Raw genomic sequence first — 24,353 nt, 5'->3', positions numbered from 1 at the left:
TGAGCAGTCACTTCAGCTTTTTAAAAAGTAGCTTGTCACGTCAGCAACCACGTCTCGCATAGCCTGTACACGTTAGCTGTCGGTTCGCATAACCAGCTTTCTTGTTTCTCTACCACCAGTTGATTAGACTGGTATGCTTTCACTAAGACACATCTACCTAGGTATTTTCTTGGATATTTTCTCCAATAAGTTGATCATACTTGAGATCTCTACTAAGGCACATCCACGTGAGCTGTTTTTTTTGGATCTTTTTCTCCAAATTTCAATTGCTTTTTTTTACGTTACGTGATGATAGAGCTAATTGAAAAATAATTAGGAGTTTTCCATATTTCCCTTGATGTTTCATATATCTAAGGGCTGTTGATTATCTTTATTGATTGCGCATATACTTATAAACGCCTTATTTTACTCTTCATATGAAACAATATACGAGATTTATGCAATTCTCTATTCCGCATTATTCTTATATGACCCAAATTTACCTCAAAAAAAGAAGAAGCAATATCTGATTGCTCGGCCGGCAAGATATCAAGAGATCTTACCCTTGTTAAAAGTTTTATTGTGTCGGCCCATTTACCCACAAATACTCTGGCCACGATTCTCTCAGCATATGAAATGAGAAGTCGGATTGCTAAGTCCGTTAGGCCTTCCGAGTTCCAAAACTCCCGACAGCCCAAATCTTTTGCAGCCTCCTCACCTCGCGAACCAGCCAAGTTTCGTTTTGAATGAGTTCAGTCCGCACCCTCGGCCACGACACTGTTCCTGTCAAACACAACTCTGGTTTTTTGGAGAGAGAATGCCGAGAGAGGAAAGGAGAGGAGAAGAGAGGGGAGGGGAGGGTCGAGCCGGGTCGGAGGCTCTTCGGAGGTGCTCAAAAGAGTTGCTTGTACTGTTTAAGAGCATATCTCTGATACCTTTCGGAGCTGAGTGAAATCAGCGACTAGTTTGACTAGAGTGTTTAGCGGACGTTGATAAGATTCTTCCATTTAGCAGCATCTTATGATGGCACAGTCTTAAAGTGAAGGGCGAGGTTCAAACGAGGAAAGACTTACGATGGATACCTAGGCACCACCGAGAGACGAGGAAGGGCGTCGTAAGAGATGACATACTTCGGGAAACTAAAAATAAGCGTAGATCGAAAAATTCCCTAATAGGTCAACCTTTCGAAGAAATCTTGGATTAGTTTGACTAGAGTGTTTAGCGGAAATTTGAGGTGAGTGACTTTTATCACTTCTATGCTTTAATAAACGTGCATACTTGCCCCACTAGCTCAAATATATACTATGATGAGATATAAAAATGAAGGTTTTAGGGCAATGATATTTTATTACCGGATCAGGCTTTGGCTATTTTTTCAGCCATTTGGGCGCTACATTAGATATGCGTTGAAAAGGTAGGCGTATCGAAAATTTCATCGCGATTATGGAATCGAGTTATTTGATTAGCACTTGTTGTCAACTTACGTGTGATGAGATATGAACATGTCCATAGACTAATCTTGTTTCGAGATTTAAATAGGAGCAAATGTGATCACCGGGGGCTTAATCACAACCGATGTGCTTTTCGAGGCAAAATCATAGCAAATATGGTTTTCGGGCCTTGTCACCTAGCGAAATATGACCATAGGGTTCTTGACAACGAGGTGTGATAGAAAATGCATATCTTTCTTAAAATTGCATTATTCACAACTTGATTCTATATAAGTGGTATTAGTCACTTGCCGAGGCGCGGTTTTGTTCACCCTTTTGACCTTTCTAGGTTTTGAGGTTAAGGATTTGTGAGTATTGCGTTACGAATGAGAATACAGGGATTGTTTGAAAATACGATTTTGCTAAAAAAAATCTCGGAACAATGTTAAGAAATTGAAATTTATTTTCGGTTGAGAATTCTTTTTTTGTGAATATTGATTTATGACAATTTGGAACTTACGATGAGATTTATCTTGCAAAAAGAATTATATTTAGGGTGTGTTTGTTGCACGGAAAATGAATGATTTGAAAAATATTTTCACCGTCCGTGAAAATATTTAGACCACGAAAATATTTTGATATAAATTGTAGTCGATAATGAAAAAAAATTTCATTGACTAACTATTTCGAATAATACAAGCAATTACTTTTAAGAAAATATTTTCCAAATCATCAATTTTCTACATAACAAATGGAGCCTTAATTAACATTTGTATACGTTTTATGTTGAAGCATTTTATAGCTACGTCCTATGGATTGAGTGTAACAGTATGAATCGCTAACGTATCTATATCATCGTCACAAAATCCCCGTCTTTAGAGCCTGCTAAAGCAAAATTGTATTGTGTGGTGTTGGCGCGAAATCTTTAGTGACAAATAGAAAATGATCAATAATAATTAATATAAGTGCACTGAAAGTCCTAAAATTTTTAAAAAGTGCAATTTAGTTCTAAAACTTGTCACGAAAGTGCAATCGAATTATAAAACTTTCAAAATGTGCAATCAAATCCTAAAACTCATCACGAAAGTGCAATTAGGTCCTAAAAAATTCAATAACTTCAAACAAATTTAGGACTTGATTGTATCAATTTGACAAGTTTTAAGACTTGATTGCACTTTTTGAAAGTTTTAGAACTCAATTACACTTCGTGATAAGTTATAAGATTTAATTGTACTTTTTAAAAGTTTTAGCTCAATTATTGTTGACAATTTTCTTTTTGCCGCGATTGCTTGAGATATGGGCTAGCTCATCCCTGCCTTTGCCCTTTGCTCCCCAAGACCCCAAATCGCTTGAATCGACGAAATCAATCGGCGTGGGATGATGCACCACCATGGAGCCGGTCATTGGATTGTGATTGGAGGGACTCGAGTGTGGCGGCGGGGATGGTGTTCTTTGGCATTAATTATGGTTAATATCTAATTATGATTACGACACAATGTCCCACAATGCGACAAAGTTTACCCTTTAGGTTTCCACCTATATCAACAGGTGGCTCGGCCCAGAAGTACGTCTTGACAATAGTATGCATACTCAACCCCTCAATGGGTTCTAACCATAACGGCATGAGTATAATCCATTAATATCATCCTTCAATGACCCACAAATCAAATTCAAAATCCATCTCAAAACTCAGGTTCACTAATCTAAACATATAACTTTTCACGATTCAATTCATCAAACGTGGTACGTTTTATAAACCAAATTCATAAATCAATAACCTTTCCTAATTCTTTTCATAAAACGTTTTGCAAATCATTCGCAGGAAATCAACTCAAACTATTTTTTAAAAAATCATTTTTTGAATTTTCTTTCTTTCTTTCTTTCTTTTTCTTTTCTTTTCTTTTTGCTTCTTCCTTTGCCGATCGCCGACCACGACGACAGTCGTGCGAGCTCGGACCTCACCAAATCAGGTGAGCTCGCCCGAGGCTGGTGAGCTCAGGCCAAGCCAAATCGGATGGGCGAGGCTAGAAATCACCTATGGTCGGTCGCCAGCCCTGTCGTTGTGGTCAGCAATCGGCCAAGGATGAAGCAAAATAGAGATAAGAAAAATATATATATAAAAAATAAATTGAAAAATATGATTTTTTTTATAATTTTCTTTACCAAAATACTTTCCAGTTCTTTTAGATTTTAGCCAAACACTAAAAAATGAAATCATTTTCCTGAAAAATATTTCCAGAAATTGTACATTTCCCATGAACCAAACGGACCCTTAGTTAGCCACCTTAGACTCTTATTTGAGAGTAAGTTTGCTAATCAGGCCCTTATTTGAAATAAAGTCTACTTTAAACCCATTTTAAAGAAAACGGCTGTATCAAACACAACATGTATTAGAGGATCCAACCACGTCTTTTTAGCAAATGAAAAGTAAGGGTAGATAGGTCTGTATAAAGCTAATTTTACTAAAGCGTTAATATCACGAAAACCCCAAACTTGTATACCTGTGATAAATTTGTTGAAAAAAATTAGAAGAACAAATTCCGTAATACTGTTTGTTGTAACAAGAATAAATTCAAGAGAGTGATAATAAAAGCAAAATAGGAGATGAGTTATGATTAGCCGAATCTCCTTAAGGCGATTAGTTCCTGCCAATGGTACCAAGCAGCTTCACAAACTATGGGCACATTTGGTTCAACTTTTAAAATGCTACTTAGGGGAATGCAAATACCTTTAGATTAAAGTCCCTTAGAGAAATACAAGTGGTGTTTGGTAAAAAATCATTTGTAAAGCTACTTTGGCCCAAGTAGTGTTTAGTAAAAAAAATTTTGCCAAAGGGTTTTGGGAATTATCCTTTTTATTAAAAAAAAAATCTATCCTACCCTTCGCCGGAGCCGACGAAGGCCTACGGCCGCCGGCGAGCTAGATCTGGCGCTGGCAACCGTCGCCCAAGGTCAAGCGACCCCCGGCGGGCTAGATCTGCAATTGGCGGTCGTTGCCCGAGGCCAGGTGACCCTCGGCGAGGGTCGCGCGACCCGGGCGGCCGGCGCCTAGGTCACGCGACCCAAGCATCGGCCGCCTGGGTCATGCAACCTCGCTGGCCTCTCGCCGGCCCGATCCAGTGTCGATTTCCCTCGCCGGCCATCTCACAAAGAAGATGAACAGTACCAAGAGGGGCAAAACCAGAATAAGCCAAAATAAGTGAGGGTAGTTTGGGGACAAAAAAGTTTGGTGTAGCATTCCACAAATGCTGAAAGCCCAAAGCTGGTCCGGACCAGCTTTGGGCTTTCGGCATTCCAAATGCTAGCATTTGGCCAATGCCAGGCCGAATGCTGAACCAAACGGTTCGGCATTTTGGAAAGGGGCTTTCGAGGCTGAAAGCTCATTCCCAAAGCTGAACCAAACGGGACCTATGCCTCCCAAGATATAACACTTCGAACCTATTTGTATCAGCACTATACAAATACGACTTTGCCGAACACTTCTTCAAACAGGCACATTTGAGGAATATTGTTAAAGAGAATATTGTTAAAGAGAAAACTCAAGAGACGCTCTAGAAGTACTTCGAGGAATTCTTTCTCTATGTCTGCTTTGAACTCAGAAGACACGTCTATTTATAGACGAGGGAAAATAACGATTACGTACACGTGCACTAATGTCATAATGGTTACACGCACTAATGTCGAGCCACTAATGTCATAACGGTTACACATGCACTAATGTCATAACGGTCACACGTGCACTAATGTTGAGCCATTAACATGTAACGGTTACAACAAAATTTACCCTCCGATAATTTTCGTTGAATTTTACCGTCAAATTATTGAGTTGGATGACACGTGACAGTCGATAGATGTACTAGTTTAGAGTTTTACCCTCTGTTTATCATAGGTGTATCAATTTGTGATTTTTTGTGATATTAATCCAATTTAACGGAAATTAACGGAGAGTAAATTTGTCACAAAATGTACTAGTTTGGGGTTTTTTGTTGTCAAAAAATTAGTTTTGGCTAAATTCGTCACAGGTGTACTGATTTAGAGTTTTTTGTGATAAAAAAATTAGTTTTGGGTAAATTTATCGTAAGTGTACTAATTTAGAGTTTTTCGTGGTATTAACCATTTACTAAAACTTGTTACATAACAATTTCTAAATACAATAATACAAAGTGTATAATTCGAGCAATATTACAAGAAAATTTATGTGGAAATCAATTTATGACTAAAACTTAATTTGGTTAATAATTGTTAATTCATAATCTAATTATAAGTTACGACTAATATTACGAAAAACCCCAAACTGGTGTGACAAATTCACCATAAATTAATTTTTTGACAATTAAAAACCTTAAACGGATATACCTATGATAAATTTACCTCAAACTAATTTTTTATCCATCAAAACTCCTAAACTATACACTAGTGACAAATTTACCCTCTATTATTTCCGTTAATTTGGATTAATATCACGAAAAAGCACAAATCGGTACACCTGTGATAAACTGAGGATAAAACTCCAAACTAATATACCCATCAACTATCAAGTAGTATCCAACTCGGCAATTTGAATTTGACGGTAAAATTTAACGAAACTAACGGAGGATAAACTTGTCACAGATGTACTGATTTGGATTTTTTGATGGTCAAAAAATTAAATTAGGTGCATTTATCACAGGTATATAAGTGAGGTTTTTCGTAATATTAACACTTACAATTTTTTTTTTTTGGTCGAATCACTTATAAGTTACCATGAAATGATATAAGCGCCTCAGTCTCCCACCACCACGTCGTACGCCGCTTACCGGAGGTCTCTCCCTCACTTCTCCGCCACGAACACTGTCGGAGCTTACGTAACTCCGCCGCACCTCAGAGAGGACCGCCGCAACCGCAGCATTTCTCCTCCCCTTCCCTGCCTCCACCACCGTCGCCACCGCCGCCGCTCTCACCGGAGATCCCCACGTGCGTGCCTCGACTATACATACAGAAGAGCTCGGCCACTCTCTGCGACGTAATTTCACCATACCCACCTCACGCTCGCTGTTCCAAACCGCATTTACCCAATTTCGCCTCTTGGTATTCACCCGGAACCACCGTTCGACGTCAACCATTGATCGTGGCAATCCAGTAAGACCCGCAACTCGTGTGTGCATCAGTTTATGACGGGTTCTACCGTTGGAAATGCATTGGGGGTCACCTGTTTGATGAAATGCTTCAGCGAGATCGTGCGCATTTCTTTTTGTATCGTTTTCCCCTGTGGGGATTTTATAATTTGAGAATGCTAAAAATTACGTGTTTACTGTGCATAAAATATATGGGAAGTAACTTCTTCGTGATTAATGAAGGTTTGATTACTGGGGGAAGAATTAGGATTTGCAGGAAATATTTTTTTCGTAGTTGACTATGGTAATGTCGAAAATATACATCTAATTGAGTTTAAACATAAGTCAATCAATTCGAAAAAATTCAATCAAGGTCTCGTACTTAGACAGCTTGAATGAACAAGTTTCTCTGCATCTCTCCTGTAGCAAGAGGAGCTCGGGCCTGCAGTTTGCTCTTATTGGTTGTATTACAGGAATCATCAAGCAATGAAACCAGTAGAATAAGTAGATAATGGGTCTCTTAGTGGTTGTATTACAGGAATGTCTTTTGTTGATGCTGTGAATCACCTCTGAGGTGCATTTGAGATTATGCAGGGCCTGGAATATTAACTTTGATTGAAAGAAGGTTGTTGGTGTAGAGTGTTAAAATTGCTACTTAAAGCCTTTTTGTTGAGTTGCTGATTTACTGTTCTGATTGTGGTGTTGTGCAGTTTCTTAAAGTTTACTAATTGGTTCGACATTGTTGGTGGCTTTTAAGTGGTACTCTTTTCTTCCAGAGATACCTGCTCTGGCTTGAGGCTTATAAATCTTGATTTACAACACAATTAGCCTTCTATTGCATTTGTTGAAATAAATTAAGTCGCATTTTCTGCATGATTATTGCTCAGATCAGAATCACATTGCTCTATGGGATTAGAGTTAGAAATAGGGTTTAACCATGGAGAGTTGTCTGGAGAGATTTGTTATTATGTGTTCATTTTGTGTTGATGTCATGAGCTGGTGTAGAATGGTGACCAATCCCATTGTACTCCGTGATACTCAAATTCATTTTGAGTTGCAAAGTATTTGTATAAAAAAATGGTCTAAGTACTTTTATCGAAGTGTATGGTGTTGATCACGGTCTTAGTGTCACAGATTTTGATGGGTATGAGTTTTTTCAAATCTTTGAGGATTTTAAGATCTTTTAGTGCTTACAAGAGTAGAAATTTATTGCAATTTTCCATATTTAAGGGGAAACAATTCTTCTGTTTTTGATAAGGAAAATTAGAATACAGCGAAGAAGATGGAGATTGGACTAGTCGGGCTTCTGAGAATGGCATGGATTGCTGGGATTTTGCCTTTGTTGGTCGCCTCATTGCCTTTTCCTAGACTCAGTCGACTTCACGAGGTCGTGATGGGGTTCGCCAAGAGGGGCAAGATCATGCAGTCCTCTTTGTATGTAAGTAATGAGATCGCTTCATTTTGTTCACTTTGGTTTTCTTTTGTTTCTTTTCTGCCCTTAGGGCGTCTGTTTGGAATGAATGGTTTCATGGGAGTTAAGTTCGACTATATGATTTGAATTCTTGCTTGAGTGGTGCTTGGAAGCCACTTTCAGTCAGACTTGGATTCATTCGTAAAACAACGGCAAAAAAGGAAAGTGGATGAAGAGAGGATTTTAGCTGTGGAGAGAGAGAGAGAGAGAGTAAAGAATATGTCGTAAGTATCAGTGGCTTTAGGTAAATGTCGCTGCTGGTGCTTCCATAAGTTTGCGTTCATCTTGTTGGTTGTTTGATGGGCTTTAATGGAAATTATGACATTTTTTTTCGCGATAAGGAAAAGGCAAATGCGGTTTGATGGGGCATCAAGAAATAAGCTGATGAACCTGAGGAGATAGATTTATGAAGAGGAAGTAAATGGGTTTGTCTCAAGGATGAATCTTCAATTTTTAATTAGATAGATATTGCAGATTGATATTTCTGGTCGAACTTTATTAGGTACCGCAGTGGAAAGACCTAATTACTTGAGTGATCTAAAGATTAGATGCAAATGGTGTCCATTTTAGCTGTCGCTTCTCTTTTCTTGTCCTTTTTCCCAATTCAAAACCTTCAGAGTCAGTTACTTGTATTAGTTCTGTATATGAAAGACGTCCTTTCACTAATGAGAGAACTTAGTTAGCCTTCTGTTTCTTAGCTTTAATGATGCACAATTATTATTGTGAGAATATAGTAGGCTATTTAGGTGAGAAGTGTATTAATCTCAATCAAACAGCTTAACTCTGAATTTTTTACAGCATACTGAAAGATAGATGTTTACAAATTCCTTTTTCGTGGTTCCATGATGAGATAATCAAATAATCAAACTTTAATTTATTTAGGCCTTTTCACTTTCTGGAATTCCATTACTATTCTTATTACATCAGTACCCCAAGTTGCTTTGATTTGGTTATTATCTTTCTCATAGTGCTAAGGTTCTTTGTTTGTGATGAATTAACATGCTGTCTGATTTTACTGCTAATATGAACATTGTGTACACTAAAATAATTGGTGGGCTCAAGGGAGTTCTTGCCTTAAGTAGAATACCTTTCTTATGTAAGTTCATAAGAAGTAAACATCAGATTTCCTGTTCAATTTTGGCATGCTTAGTAGTCTGCAATTTTTCTTGCGGAACGTGGAAGTTTTTCCTAGTGAGTATCGATTTTTTAATGTTGTGTGTTAATTGCAGAAATTCACTGTCCCTCAAAGGTTCTTCACTCATTTTTACGCGCTAGCTGTCATATGGACAGGGCTTCTGCTTGCTGCAACATGGATTTATGCATATACAATGGCACCTATGGCCTCAGAGCCCTTTCTTTATTCCTCTATTGCCAGCCACTTGACAGGTGGTTCACATCCTTTTACATTGCATAGATCTCGTTCAACTCCCCTAAAGCATAGATACATGGTTTGGAAGTCTGTGTTTCTGCTTCTATTAATGGAGATCCAAGTTTTGAGGCGCCTTTATGAGAATATATATGTGTTTCACTACAGCCCATCAGCTCGGATGCACATATTTGGCTATCTAACTGGACTTTTGTAAGTTTTCTAATAACTGTCAAGCTTGCCATCACCTTTTTTAAATTAGTTCTTTTTGCTGGGCCAGGGAGCATTCACACTTTAGTTCACGACTTATATATGACACCCTAAGCCTTTATGAGAATATATGTGTTCATCGTAATTGTTTGTTGCATATAATTTGATGTATGGGAAGTCAATGTTGCTACTGAAGCTATAGTTGTATCTTTGACCTAGTGGGCTTGTCCATGGTGTTTTTTTGGTTCATTGCATGTGTTTTGCTAATTAATGAGGTTGGTCACTGGGATATGCTAATTGAAGCTAATGTTCCATCTGATATGGATTGAAGGTCTGGTAGTTTTGTTTCTTGTGGATGCCATCAGGTTAACTCTGAAACATCTTATGTTTGGTTTGGGCTTATTTTCCTGCTGCTAGTGTATTCGGAGTATTGCACACGTCCTTTTTATCGGTTCTCATGAGGTCTCTTGCTGATCATAAGCTGGTGACCTGCAAGACGGGACCCTATATCTTCTGGAGTGGTTACTTATCTTTGAAGTTCCTTGGTCTTATCAAACCAGTAGCTTGCATAAGTATATTCTTAACCTTACGTTGGTATGTCATGAATGAGTTGTCTCTTTTGTGGGATGCACGGTCAATCACTACTGTCGATCACTAAGATGCAGGTGGTTTATCATAGAATGCCTTGTTGGGATTTATGTCTCTGCAATTTCGCAGGTGGTTTATCATTAGAATACCTTGTTGTGAATTATGTTTCTGCAACTCTGTCTGGCTTTCGAATTTATTATGTTACATGCTTCTATCTATTCTGATCGTCAATTTTGTTTCTTCGCTATGGCAAGTTTCTACACTGCTGCGCCACTGTCACTTTGCAGCAATTTTGCCATGGAAGTATATGAATTTTCATCCAACCAAGTGTCTGAGTTCATTGTCAGAGGCAAAGATCAGATGGCCTCCAGTGAATTTAACTTGTGGAAGTTTGTCAATCCTCCTATGAAGCTTGGATGGCATCACTGGATTGGTGCTATTATTTTTTTCTGGAGTTGGATTCATCAGCATCAGTGTCATAGAATTCTTGTACGTGTATCTCTATCATTAATGGGATTGTTTTCTCATAGACAGTTATCATTATCTTTGAACAGCACATATGTGCATTTGAAGAGCTTCTAGGATGTGATTTACCAGCATGATAACTTAGTCAAACTTCTCATATTGTCTGCACTGTCTGGTTATGTGACATTCATCGTGCTTAATCTAGAAAGGGAGAATAACGTCTTAAAGGATTTATCTCTGTGTCTTTCTCACAAAATTTACTAGATGATGAGAGGAATTGCTCTACAAGCATCAATGGAATGAGTGTTCTCATATTATATGTTGCTCTTAATTGTCAAGTTTTTTCTGATTTTGTTAGGGCTCCCTACGTGAACGCAGAGAAGAAAGTCATGCATATGTAGTGCCTCATGGCGATTGGTTTGAACTTGTCTCATGTCCACACTATTTGGCCGAGATAGTAAATCTCTCTCTCTCTCTCTCTCTCTCTCTCTCTCTCTCTCTCTCTCTCTCTCTCTCTCTCTCTCTCTCTCTCTCTCTCTCTCTCTCTCTCTCTCTCTCTCTCTCTCTCTCTCTCTCTCTCTCTCTCTCTCTCTCTCTCTCTCTCTCTCTCTCTCTCTCCTGTCCTTGAATTTGACCTAGGAGATAAAGAAGGAAAACTTAAATGGTTCTGGTTGTGACTAAATTTGCTTTTTGAAGGTTCTAATTGCCTCTTCTGATGATGAAAGGTTATATATGCGGGACTAGTGGTTGCCAGTGGAGGATCAGACTTGACAATCTGGTTGCTGTTTGGTTTTGTGGTATACGTTGTTCATACTATTATGTATAGTTGTTTTATCCCGCACTTGCAACTTCTTTAGATTTAATTCTTTTGTAATGGCAGGTGGTGAATTTGGTATTTGCGGCAGCAGAAACACATAGGTGGTATCATAGTAAATTTGACAACTATCCACGAGACCGGTATGCTGTCATCCCATTTATTTACTAATGCGTGTGGCCAATATACCAGTTTGTACAGAAGAGGCAGCAAATTGTTGAGAGGTGAGTTAGGATCATGGGTTTCTTAACCCCAGCTGTAGTTTAATCTGGGTGTCTGTTAGATGTGACCGTAGGAGGATTTACTCCCCGTACAGTTAGTAAGAATGAGAAGTTGATGTAAAGACGGAAGACTGATGGATCTTTTTTGTGTAATTCGTTTGCTAGCGAAAAAGAGTAAAAAGCATTAGAAGCTCTTGCATCATCCTGACTAGTGCATGCTTATTGCTGCAAATTAAAGTTCTGACTGGATCAAAATTGTCGGGAATGTATTGACTCTGGACAATCCTTCCAGTGAAAGGTGAAAAGCGGAAATTACACAATTTGAATTCTTAAACGCCATACTTTGACTACCTGTTCTTTAAACTCAGATGTAAGTTATGTTTAGTTTTCTGTTTGTCTCAATGAATTATCATTTGGCATTGCTTTCCTCTAGTTTGCTTTTATAGTGTTTGTCTCAAGAAAGTACATAGTGTTTCTGTTGTAGGTTTCTTCTCTTTTTTCTCTTTTGCATTTGGAGGAAAAGTTTAAATTTCTCTTAAACCAAAACTTGAACATAGCTAGTACATCATATCTACTGTTTTAACTGTGAGTGGGCTTGGTAAAATCTGGATGTTCCATGGGTAGCGAGATTGTAATTTTCCCTATACAGATATAGGTGATCAGATTTATGATTTTTTGGAGTTCTTGCTGCGGTTTTCGGATGAAGATCCTCTACCCCGCAAGGTGCTTCCCTTGGTGTCTCAATTAATTTCAACGATTGATGCACGTGAATGAGGTACATATCAACAGTTGAGAAGAAACCAAGGGAAGCACCTCGCAAGGTAGAGGATCAATGCCTGCAGTTTTCCAGTTGAATCCCAAAAAGCTCAGGTGAGTAGGAGACATTAACTTTGAGAAGCTTGGAACAATAAGGAGTTTGCATATTGTGCGCACTTCTCTTTCAGTGCACATTTTCTTGATAAGAATTGAGAACTGTGTTATTCCTGATCTTTTGCCCAGACCAGTCGGAAGGAATAATATTTCAGCCGTGCATTGTAGAACTTCTAGAGGCACTCTGCTACAACGTGCAGGAGATGTCCAATTCTTCCTAGGTCTTTTCCTCACTTGCAGGACAACACAATAACTCTCTTCTCGATGAGGCATGAAACTCATGCATATATATACCCAGTACCCGCAGGTTGATTTGTCTGGTAGTTCCGGTCCAAGCTTTTTATCAAGTCCATGTCTTGTTTTTCCAACTCAAAGCCGGAAACTCGAAAGTTCTCCTCCAACCTCTTGGGTTTTGATGTTTTTGGGATGACTACTGCGTTCAGTTGAATGCTCCCCCTTAAAAAAGATCTGAGCTACTACCGTCTTCCTTTACTTTTTTTGACAGACCCTAAAGCCAAGGAAACAGAAAAGATCAAGTGTACTGGTCAGTCTAGTTTCATATGTCCAGTTTCATTTTTGGGCCAGGCAAGTGATATATATGTGCACTCTTGCTAAGATTTCATTTTTATGGTATAAAGTGATGTGGATTTTCTACCTCGCAGCGCTTTCATGGTGATTTTCCAACATATCTCAGCTGTCGAGGCATGTTTAATTTACATGCATCAACGGTTGAGAATTAAGCGAGACACCAATGAGAGCACCATACGAGGTAAAGAGTTTTCACACTATTTTAAATCTCCCGGCATCTGTTCGTCAGTAAACTACTGGACCAATGACCCAATGATAGAACACTGATCTTAGTTACCTTCAGAATCGAGTCATCCGAACACAAGACTGACCCGAACTTGATGGTGTCGGCCATGGTGCGTTAGGGGAGCGTATGCTGCGACGCTGATGCCATGCTTATGGCACAACTTGACGAGGGAATTGTGTTGGTGCGCGATTCGATTCAGTTCACAGCGAGCTTTTATTTTGGAGTGTGCCAAACATTTGCTTGTCTGGAGGAAGGTTGTGATTGCTTTGCAAAAGGATTAAAGACATAAAGAGCTCGAATCATCACTTCTAGCATTTTCTTCAATCCATTCCCTTTTTTGGTAAGAGAGAGTGCAAAAGTGAGGTCCTTTCATGAACATAGAGTTCATTACCGTACTTTTCTTTCATGTTTGTGCTGGTAAAAAAGAAAACGGGAATAATACATAATCGGCAATTTTTCTTAAGGAGGAGTTACTTTTTTATTTATTGTATGTCAAAATATTCTTTTTGTGATTTATGTAACAAAGATCGGAGCAATCCCGATGCCGATGCTGCGAACTAAGGCCACGGAAACCAAAATCCGCCATGCCACGCCGGGTGGCTTCCGGGGGCATGGTGGTATCTGCGTCCGGCACTCCATTCTTGTCTAACACACTTGCGCATGCTCGTATGACACAATCAATGTCCAATTTACTAAAACTCTGTTGCCGTTTTCTGGCGATCTAAGTTGCTTGAATAATTTAAATGAACCGAAATATGAAAGTTATTGCGGCGTTGCACTAAGCGCTCCGTGATCTATTTTACAACTTATAATTTATTTTTCCTCTTTAGTAAAGCAACGCAGAAGACAAATCTAGTCATCCTTGCCCTAGGGCCTGTCCCGCCCCTATGGCGTTATGACCCCTTTATATGCTAAATCGAATCGTTGTACATGAGAGAGACCTTTGCTTGTCATTTCTCATTGTACTAACGTCTAACAACTTTCTTCCCTTGCTTCCTTGTAGGGTCTAAGTTAGTCGCGAAATTAAGGATCCGTTTATTTCGCAGAAAATAAATAACTTAAAATATATTTTCTTGAAAATGATCGCTCACACTATTTGAAATAATTAATCGATGAAAAATATTTTTATTATCAGTAATAATTTATATTTAAACATTTCCGTGGACGATGAAAATATTTTTCATCCATTTATTCATTCATTTGATAGGTGATATAAGCGACCGTCTTTAAGAAAGTACTATTTAAATAATTCATTTTTTTGCAAAACAAATAAATCCTAAAATTCATCAAATTTTCTTGAACTAAAATTAGGGTTACTTCAACTACGAGGTAATAGTGATCCCATGTTATAGATGAGGGAGAGGATGATAGCTTCGGTATTATACAATGCAATACCTCACCATGGAAGAGCAGCGATGATGATTTCTATATAAGAATATTAATTTATAAAATAAATGTCAAACTGTGCCAACAATATAGGGAAAATTCCAAATCAGTACTCAAAATGGGGCCATTTTCTCAAAAAAGGATCCAAAGTGGACATAGTGTCAAATAAGGGCCTGAAGTGCCCGATCAGTCTCAAATAGGGGATTGAAGTGCCCAATTAGTCTCACGTAAGAGCCTGGGTTCGCCGACCGATCAAATGCTCACCAGCCGGAGATCACGTCTGTTTCGATCGCCGGAATAAGAGCAATTTTGTCTTTTACTTTTTAAAATTTTTTTGTTTCTTTTTTCCTTTTACTGTTTTTTTCTTTCCCTTTTCTTTTTTTCCTCCTCTTTCCCGCCGGCCATGCCAACACTGTTCATCTTCTCCTAAAGCCGCCCACGGCGGGGGTCCGGCCGGCTAAAAGGAGGAAAAAAAAAAAAAAAGGAAAGAAAAAAAAATAAAAGGAAAAAAGAAACAAAAAAAAATTAAAAAGTAAAAGAAGAAATTACACTTATTCCGGCGATCGGAACAGTGACGTGCTCGCCGGCCGGTGAGCATTTGACCGGCCGACGAACCCATGCCCTTATTTGAGACTAATTGGGCACTTCAGATCCTTATTTGACACTACGTCCATTTTGAACCTTTTTTTGAGAAAACGGCTTCACTTTGGGTACTGATTTGGAATTTTTCCCGACAATTTATATACATACGCAAGAGCAACACGTCAGCAGCAGGGCCCCACCACCTCCATTCTCGTTCGGCTAAACTCCAAAACCACATTATTATTCCCCAAGAAACGGGAGGCGGCCCCGCTAAAGTCACCCCGCCCTCGCCACCTCCCCACGCTCACCCGCGCCCGTCGTGGCACACGTGTCGCTCCGCCCTCTCGTCCGTACCATTCCCCCCAATCAAATCAATCTCCCCCAAAACCCCCCAAAAAAAGACTCTCTCTCTCTCTCAAATCCTCCACTCCACCCACTATGGATGCCATGCTCTTCCACACCGCCGCCGCACCGCCGCCGCCTCAACCGCCGCCGCAACCGCCGTCCATGGCCAACAAGCGGCCCTGCCCCTCGTCGCCGCCGCAGCCGCAGCCGGCGGCGTCCTCGTCGTCGCCGCCGTCGTCGTCGGCCTTCGGCCAAATCGACCACCTGTTCGACGCCTTCCTCTCCCTCGCCGACTCCTCCTCCCGCTCCCACTCCATCGACCTCGCCTTCGACCGGCTCCTCGACGCGAGAGCCTCCGATCGGGACGAGGCTCTGCTCATCGACCGCGCCCTGCGGCTGGGCTCCGCCATCACCGAGGCCGCCAGGCGCTCCGCGAGGAAGCGCGCCGCCAAGCACAATTCCGTCGCGTGGGCTCTCCCTCCAGATCTCACCATCAAGGTTTTCCGTCATTTTTACTGTCTTTGGCTCGTTCCGGAGGTTTCTAGGTTTGCGAATTGCATTGTCTTGGTTCGTTATTTTGTTGCGCTGCTGCGAAGTGGCGACGGAGGCATTTGCGGTTGAATCGTTTTGAGCTCGTTTCGTTTGCGTGTGGTTGGATCCCTTGGGTGGATCAGCTGAGAAATGGAGTTCGATTTTAGTTTTTGTGTGCAAGCTCGACGAATTGTATCTTGCCGCGGTGATGATACAATTTTATACTCACGTTCTGACTATCTGGCTATTGCAAATGTTGCTTGCTGACTTTGATTGTGCAATATGTACTCGTCCGGATCACTTCGATTGCTCGTAGATCAAAAATATATTTCTTCTTTGATTATAGATAAATATGATGTCTTTTGACATTTTTGCTGTTGACATAGGATCACGCAATTGGCCTTTGTTGAAAAGGTTTTGCAATATTTCCTTACTCGGGTATCTATATGTTTTTATTGACGAGGAAATTCAGGTTTTCTCCATGCTTGATTCACAAAGCCTATGCTACGCTGCAGCAACTTGTTCGCTGTTTAACAAGTGCGCCATGGATCCTTTATGCTATACCAATATTGACTTGACAACAGTTGTCCCGAAGGTTAATAATGCTGTTGTGTCTACAATGATTCAAAGAGCCGGAAGAGCCCTTCAGTAAGGAATCATATTGCAAAGTCTTTCATTTTAGGTCCTCTTTTGCCAGTTTCCATTCTCCTGGAATGGTTCCTCTGCATCAATAACTGACCTGCTAGTAATGAACTTGTCATTAATAGGCTTTGTCATGCGGTTGTTGTTCTACTGGTTGTATTGGTGGAACTGAATTTGTTTCTCTAATGATGCTTCATAATGTTATCAAATGTGTCGGAGGCTGAGAGATAGGTGGTGTCTACACATGCTGCCTTTCTCCTTTTGCATCACAATTCATAAGGGGATGTCTCCCCTTTTGCCCTTATAGACCATATGAAACTAAAGCAGTGAGAAAATGGAGGCCTTTTTTGATCCACTGTACTCTGTGCCACTTAATTTGATTTATCTGGAAAAATGCAGTTGCCTTTATTTCCTTTGGGTTCTATTTGTAGGTTGCTTGGAGTGTGTAACAGATTCCTCTCGATCCTTTTTGTGATGTGATTTTTATTTATTGGTGAATTCTTCATATGCTCTGCAGGAGATCTTGTCTAATATTTTAAACGAAGGTACTCTTTTTTGCATAATGGGATTACCTTTTCTCCATCTAAATTTGCTTTATTTTCCATTTAAATCTTTGAGGTCATTGAAGCTTGGTATAGTCCCAGGCCCAACCATGTCACCTGGATCTTCTCAACCGTTAGTATATACAATAAGGAGTTCCGTTGATGTCTCCAACTTTTCATGGAATGATAAGAAGACCAGACAAGGGAAAGAGTCGCCCATCTTGACCAGGACATGCTTAAGCCCTTTAAGTGCTGATGGCAGTGCTGCTGGGTATGTTGAATATTATGATTTATTGGACCTTGTGTTGCTCACGCTGCAATTGGCTCCTAATATTTGCCTTTCTTCTTTCCTCAAGGATATTGTTGAGAAGATTGCACTTGTACAACATTGAAAGAATGGATAGTGCATCACTTTGTATGGCTTTGTCAGTATGCCCATCTCTAGTTGATCTGGAAATCGTTGGCCTGTAAGTTCTTTTTCATTTGCTGTTTTGTTTCCAGAAGTTGCTACTCATGATACTAACAAAAATATCCTGTTTTTTGGGAACCGTTTTTTTTCATTTACTTCATTTGCTGTTTTGTTTCCAGAAGTTGCTACTCATGATTCTAACAAAAATATCCTGTTTTTTGGGAACCGTCTTTTTTTCATTTACGTATCAACTGGCATATCATGTTTTCTTTCTTCTTTTTGGTTTCTAAAAGTTGAACAAAAATCACTAGCATACAAGACAAGCTATTCTATGTATAGCCCTACCCATATTTGTTCATGACAACCTTGTAAAATTGTCCTCAGTTACTTATTGGGCGATCATTCTTGTAACCCATTATTACATGTTCTAACATTGCATTCTTCAAATTACAGACATGTTGAATTGAGACAATTGTTGACTTCTGTGGGCTTAAATTGTCATTTGATAGAGCGTTTGTTCTTCGAATCTTCAAAAACAGGTGAGAGTTTGTTGACACCAAGAAATTTCTCAGGTCATGCTTTTTCTAATATGGTCATTACTTTTCTGTTTCCATCAGGTAGAGATGACAGTTTGAAATCACCAACATGTGTTGATCTAGTCAACAATTGTCCTCATTTGACTTCATTGTCTCTAAGAGGGTTTAAGCTCCATGATTGCAAAGTTAGAACACTTGTTAAGGTACATATTTTTGCATCAAAAGTAATACTTGTTCAATATGAAGCCAAAATTATCATCTTGCAATTTTTTGGACTACTTTGTTGGATTTTGGTTGTCGATGGTGTAAATTCGCTCTCCCTATCAGTCCAGTCTTATTTCTGCTCTAATTATATGGCCATGAACACTATTTACTGCTTGGCTGCGATTGGTAGCTCAGAATTAAGTCCAGATAGGATAAATTGTTATCTTATCTATTGTTTGTAGACGTCCTCCAAACTGGATTAATCTGGATATATCTAAATAATACACTTGATAAGAAATTCGGGAAAGGGGTGGGATAAACCCGGATTGCATAAGAATAAATAAGAAGTGAACTTAACAAGAAGAAAACAACAAGCTATTGCTTGCTTTTAAGTGATGTGCCTCAATCTCCGTAGTTCGCCACCACCACCGCAATTCCTTAACCTCTTTCTCTGTTTTCATCGCCACTGTTATGTTTGTCATGCTGGACCACCACAACAATACTCTGGTGGTTGCTGTCATGAACCACAGCCATCATGGTGGTGGCTGCGGCTGCAATCCCTAGATTTTGGGTTTTCCTTTTCGGTTTTTTAATTGAATTGAATTTTCTAATTTTTCAGTTTTTTTATTTTTTTATTTTCAATCTATCTTTAAGTGTATCAAACATGATAGGGTTTGATATGTCTACATTTACCATCCGAGGGATTTTTTATCCAATTCTTGTCCTGACCATCAAATGCAATGTCCGGAAGAAGATTGATATTAGTTGTCTAAAGGCATGTGTATATAGAAGTTGTTGGGTATTGTATTATATGACCATTGGTTATTGGAGACCATTTTTCAATGGAAGGAAATCTACTTTGGTTATTCCTAGAAAAAACCTAGCAGCCGCAGTTTGTACGAGTTCCTAGAAGATTAGCATGTGAAGCATTAAATAGGACACCGATGTACTCCCCATAAGTCACTTTTGGCTCTTAAAAGCTATTTGCGAATGACTGCAGACAATTTCTATCAGCAGAATTTTTGTGCTATTTCCTTTTTCATCTAAGTTTGCCTCTATGAGTCATAGGTGGTAGGATGATATGAATCTCTTCACTTCAGACTGGTTGGATGCTTGAATTTAATAGTCCATTCTAAGGAGATATTAGACATAGTAAAGATTAGGGGTGTCAATGGGTCGGGTCGGGTCGGGTTTCTATGATACCCAACCCGACCTGAATCACGAGGGGCGCATGCTTTCTCTGACCTGACCCGACCCAAAACGCATAGAACCCGAAGCGAAAATCCGGGTCGATCCGGGTCAGGTCGGTCCGGGTTTTCGGGTTTGCAGGTGGGGGAGCAAGAGGAGGTGGGGAGTCGCTGGAGGGAAAGGACGGCGGTGCTGGTGGTGGCGCCTCCCCAGAGCAAGAGGAGGTGGGTAAATTGGGTTCTCGGCCGCTGGCAGCGATGGCGGCGAAGGACGGGTGGGTGAGGACGCCGATGGCGGAGGACAGGATGGTGGCCGAGCTCCTGATGCGCCTCAAGTGGGATCCCCACCACCACCACACCGCATCCGCTCCCCCCTCCTCGGCGGCGGCGGCGGCGGCGGCGGCGTCCCTCCTGCCGCCGCCGGGGTGGGGGATTTGGCAGCCGCGATCGAAGGGTCCTTGCTCTGGTGCGATGCCGCGTCACTGGCGAAGAGGTGCGGCGACTCGGCGAGGAGCAGCCCCACGACCCCGGCCCGGACCGACCCGGGGGAAGGATGCGCTAGGGTCTGGTGAAGGAGGAGGAGGAAGAAGAAGAGAGGGAGAGAGAGAGAGAGAGAGGCTGCGATGGTCTGGTGAAGGTGGAGGAGGAAGAAGAAGAGGCGAAGCGAAGAAGAAGAGGGAAGAGAGGAGGAGGAGGAGGAGGATGCGCTAGGGTTTTTTAAGTCACGGGCCGGCTGTCAAAAAAGCCCGGCCCGGACCGACCCGGCCCGAAATAAAGATAATATTCAAAATTTAAAACTATTCCCGACCCAGAAGAGGCCCGCCCCGAAGAAGCCCTAAATTTCGGGGCTGGGCTGGGTCGGTCCGGGCCGGTCCGGGGCGGGCCGGGCTTTATTGACAGCCCTAGTAAAGATGATTCTGAATGATTTATCATAAGTTGATATTTCACATTTGTTTTAATGACGAACAAGTAATCTTCTTGGTATCTCTTGCAGGGATTTCGAAAGCTACGATATGTTGACTTTTCAACATCCTACTCAATCACTGGGAATTTTCTAAGGTCTGCTAATCTCTCTCTCTCTCTCTGAACATAACTTCATTAAGTTAATTTCCTGTGTTATACGTCAAAGTCCTGTGGATTCACCTCAAATAGGTATTTTGTTTTCAAATTTTAGAAATCTTGGCAGCACTTCAACCGGAACCTTACTGGAAGTCCTGATTTTAAGGGACTGTATGCATCTCAAAGAGGTGAGAAAAAGAGGAGTCCCATTACCGTCACCTCTCTCTCTCCCCCTGCCACCCTCTCTGATACGAGATTATCTACAGGTGGAGGTTGCTCGGTTTTTTACCGCTGTTCTTGCTGGAGATTTCAAGTTTCTAAGACATGTTGTGGGTATCGTGGACCTTCTATTTGTCTTGTCATTATTTTGTTATCCTGCAATAGAGCCTGAAATTATTCCTGCTGCAGGACATATCCAATAAGGAAGGATTAGCTTCTGAAGGTGACTGGTATAATAGAAGTTACTCTTCAAGGTATGCCTAAAATTGCTTAGATTCATCATATTGGAATGGCTGCAAGTCTCCCACTCTAACATTATAATATTGGTACTCGTCTTCTTGTCCAGTGTCATCCCATTTAAACAGGTTATGGAAGAAAGGCCGGATATCTGTTTACTAGCAGATTTCCCATCGGAGGGGGGAAGGTTTGTCTGAAAATGTTTTTTTCTATATAGTTATCGATTTTGGGTTTTGCTATACGACTGTTGTGCTTGACTAAGTAGAACCGACACCAACACGCGACACGACACGACACAACACGACACAACTCGCCGACACGTTATTTCTCAAAAAATGAGAATTCCGACACGTTGGGACACGTTGTATACTACGTGTATATTTTTATATATACATGATAAATTATCATTTTCATGATTATTTCAATCAAATTAATTTGTTTCAAATCCACAAATAAATAAATAATAATAAAAAGAGTGTCGGACGAGTGTCGGTGTCTGACACGTCCAACACGACACGGAGGCCCCCGGAGAGTGTCCGTGCATCCTAGGTGCTTGATACCTACCTTCAGATTTAAATTATTGTGTGCTCTCTTTGAAACATGAATTTCAATCTCCACTTTGCCCCATAGATTTATGTTATTTTTGCAGTTTTAGCGAGATGGAACAAATTATCGATAGTGACCTCAACAGCGAGATTGGCCTGCCATTGCACCATAATGGTCATGCATCAGATAGTTCTGTATTTATAAGTTCATCTGAAAGCAGCTACAATAGCGATCAAGGCAGTGGTAATGAGGATAGCCGTGATTCCAGCTACGTAATCTACGAGGAAAGTTCAGATGAGCTGGACTATTTTCCCATCTAGGAAATGCCTTAAGTAAAGGAAAGTTTGGAGATCATGCGCCAAAACAAAATGGTGCGTGTCCCTCTACTGTATTTATGTCACCTAGGATCCAGACTCTGAATTTTTTGCTTCATTTAAACTCAGGTTCTGTTTGCTATGGTGTTCTTTGTCTCCCAATCAAAATTTAAATTCTAGCTTCACTACTTGCAATGTACAGGAAATTCCTATTTATGTTTTTTTTTTCTCGATATGTACTTTCAGAAGGGCCCATGCTTCTATTTCTCTTCTTTGTAATTTGGACCCCCAGAGGTCCGGGGTTCTCAGACTTGAGATTCAATCCCAAGACTCATTCCTGCCCCTTGATCCCAACCTCTAGGCTTTTGCCTATCGGTAGGGCGCATTCTTTTCTGATAGAAGGGTTACTGATAAACTATGAGAAGAAAAGTGTAAGTTCCATTGAAGCGAATTTTGTTATGTCATGTGCACAAAGGTTTGCCTAAGCACTCAACAGTATGAGGGAATGTCTCATAGTTATTCTGCGTTACTGTTATAGTATGGTTAATCTGCTTTACCGTTAGAAAAGGTGTTACTGCAGAATTTGTAACAGTGGCAATACTTTTATGATCTTTTTGCAGAATCTGACTGAGACAGTATTGCCTCTTTCTTTCTCTTCTTTTGTCAGTTCTGCAACAAGCTCTTTATCTAGCTATCTGAATCAATGGTGCCATTCTAGTCAAGTTGCCATTCTAGTCAAGTTTTAACTGCCAATGGCCGCGGATTTGAAGGAACGCCGAAAACCCCAGGTTCGTGTATGCCTGTTGCCTGAACTCCGGAAGTTTGTGTATGGATAAATACCTAAAAGCCAGAATATAATGAGCAACATGTTTCTCTGTCCCTTTCTCTCCTGCGCAAATTGTCATCCGCTGTTATCGGACGGATGACTCATGACTGATGCTTTTCTTTTTTCCTTCTTTATATTTTTTTCTTTTTCATGGCACTGTTTTTTTTTTTTTTTTTTTTTTTTGCTATTTCGATTCTGTAATGGTTGTGGATAATCAGAGTGTTGTCAATTGTCTTATAATTGCAATTCGACCACTCTATTCAATGGTTAGTTTGCTCCTTGAGATATGGAGCAGCTGTGAAGTCAATGTCCGCTTTGCTCTAACAATTTGAAACTAATATCCTCTAGGATGATATTCTAGCGTCATTCCGGAAACTTCAGTAGGGCTTGTTTATGGCATTCATTTCTGTCAATTTCATCACTGAGGCTTCAGTTCTTGAAGTATCGAAAAGCTTGTGACATGATCGTTATGAAAATCATTTTATCGTGTGAAAAAGTTTCCCAACACCTTTAAGATAGAACAGCCATGGTTAGAAAATGTGACATAAAAATCCGATCATCGGATTTGAGAAAAGTAGATTTTGGTGGAAAGCTCTCGATAAGCACTATCAAGAATAGGTTGTAGCATTGAAGTTAAACAATTGGATTGTCTCTTGTCTGGACATTTCTGAGTAGCAATTGATGCAAATTGTTCTTGATGAACATCTATGCATCTCTCTTCGTAAATTCACCGTACCACCTAGTTCTCATTCGCAAGCGTCAACACGAGGTCCTCCGTGAACCACTCTCCTCATGCACCACCCCTTTTGCCTTAGCCCCGTGCATCGTGGACTACCCCTTACTTCCCGACTTGTAGCTGAATGGATGACAGTGGATAGTGAGTTCTTTTGACGCAGGTGGCCTCTGTCGCATACTGTCAACTTCTGTTTCATGTCCTGAATGACCATAAGAACCTTGTTGACTTTCAAACTGTATCATCGTCTTTAAGTATAGATTTACCTGAAAACTAACTTCCAAACACCGTGTGCACCATCTGCCCGCAAGTAAATTGGATTTGACAGTACTAGCTTTTAAGCGTGCGATCATGTATGTGTATCGTATGATTGGAACTTTATCCGAACGCATTCGAATGGTGCTTTTTGCATCTTAGGTTCGTCTGCTCGAAAGCTAATTTGATAGCCCTTGCTTTTGGAAAAGCTTCTTGGCAACCATCCGATATTTGTCTACACTACCAACTTGAGCGCAGGGGATGTTGAAGACGGAAAAACCTTATGGGGATTACAGAGATCTCACTCGTATTCGACAAATCACTTGGATACTTACGAGTATCATCACGTGTAATTTATACGTGATTAGATTCGTTTCTAGATTTGTAATTCTATATATTTGCTCAACTCTTCTCGGAATTCTCGAGTCCAATGAATAGCGTCGCAGCATTGCAGTTAAACAAGTGAATTGCTCTCTTTTT

At 40.4% G+C, this 24,353-nt stretch overlaps 2 protein-coding genes across 9 annotated transcripts; both read left to right on the top strand.

The window, feature by feature from the left end:
* The first annotated feature begins 6,160 nt into the window (after positions 1-6,160).
* LOC115680253 (polyprenol reductase 2-like) lies at positions 6,161-13,594 on the top strand. Of its 6 annotated transcripts, XR_008814289.1 has the most exons (9): positions 6,161-6,526; positions 7,760-7,939; positions 9,202-9,551; positions 10,391-10,625; positions 10,960-11,058; positions 11,327-11,398; positions 11,482-11,639; positions 12,286-12,506; positions 12,636-13,594. XR_008814289.1 is itself a non-coding variant. In XM_056302477.1 (7 exons), the coding sequence occupies exons 2-7, from the start codon at positions 7,784-7,786 to the stop codon at positions 11,584-11,586; spliced, it is 1,017 nt and encodes a 338-aa protein (XP_056158452.1). In that variant the 5' UTR covers positions 6,161-6,526; positions 7,769-7,783; the 3' UTR covers positions 11,587-11,795. The 6 variants fall into 6 exon arrangements, 3 of the variants coding, with proteins under 3 accessions (XP_056158452.1, XP_056158455.1, XP_030459911.2); XR_008814290.1 differs by lacking the exon at positions 12,286-12,506; XR_008814291.1 differs by lacking the exons at positions 12,286-12,506; positions 12,636-13,594 and adding an exon at positions 11,802-12,192.
* Positions 13,595-15,692: 2,098 nt separating this feature from the next.
* Positions 15,693-23,033, top strand: LOC115682155 (F-box protein SKIP17-like). 3 transcript variants are annotated; one of them, XR_008818088.1, is made up of 13 exons: positions 15,697-16,131; positions 16,637-16,812; positions 17,425-17,619; positions 17,705-17,815; positions 18,211-18,296; positions 18,375-18,496; positions 20,679-20,743; positions 20,859-20,931; positions 21,010-21,072; positions 21,152-21,216; positions 21,309-21,386; positions 21,849-22,116; positions 22,727-23,033. XR_008818088.1 is itself a non-coding variant. In XM_030606311.2 (12 exons), exons 1-12 carry the CDS (start codon positions 15,727-15,729, stop codon positions 22,803-22,805), a joined length of 1,518 nt encoding a protein of 505 aa, XP_030462171.2. In that variant the 5' UTR covers positions 15,693-15,726; the 3' UTR covers positions 22,806-23,033. The 3 variants fall into 3 exon arrangements, 2 of the variants coding, with proteins under 2 accessions (XP_030462171.2, XP_056174520.1); XM_030606311.2 differs by lacking the exon at positions 21,849-22,116 and having other exon boundaries at positions 15,693-16,131; XM_056318545.1 differs by lacking the exon at positions 22,727-23,033 and having other exon boundaries at positions 15,696-16,131; positions 21,849-22,114.
* Positions 23,034-24,353: the final 1,320 nt, after the last annotated feature.

This window comes from Syzygium oleosum, unplaced genomic scaffold (assembly GCF_021117445.2).
Source record: "Syzygium oleosum isolate NSW1041296 unplaced genomic scaffold, Sole_v2.1 Sole_v2.01, whole genome shotgun sequence".
NCBI lineage: Eukaryota > Viridiplantae > Streptophyta > Magnoliopsida > Myrtales > Myrtaceae > Syzygium > Syzygium oleosum.
Note: the sequence above shows the minus strand (reverse complement) of the source record. Positions and strands in the feature narration are given on the sequence as shown.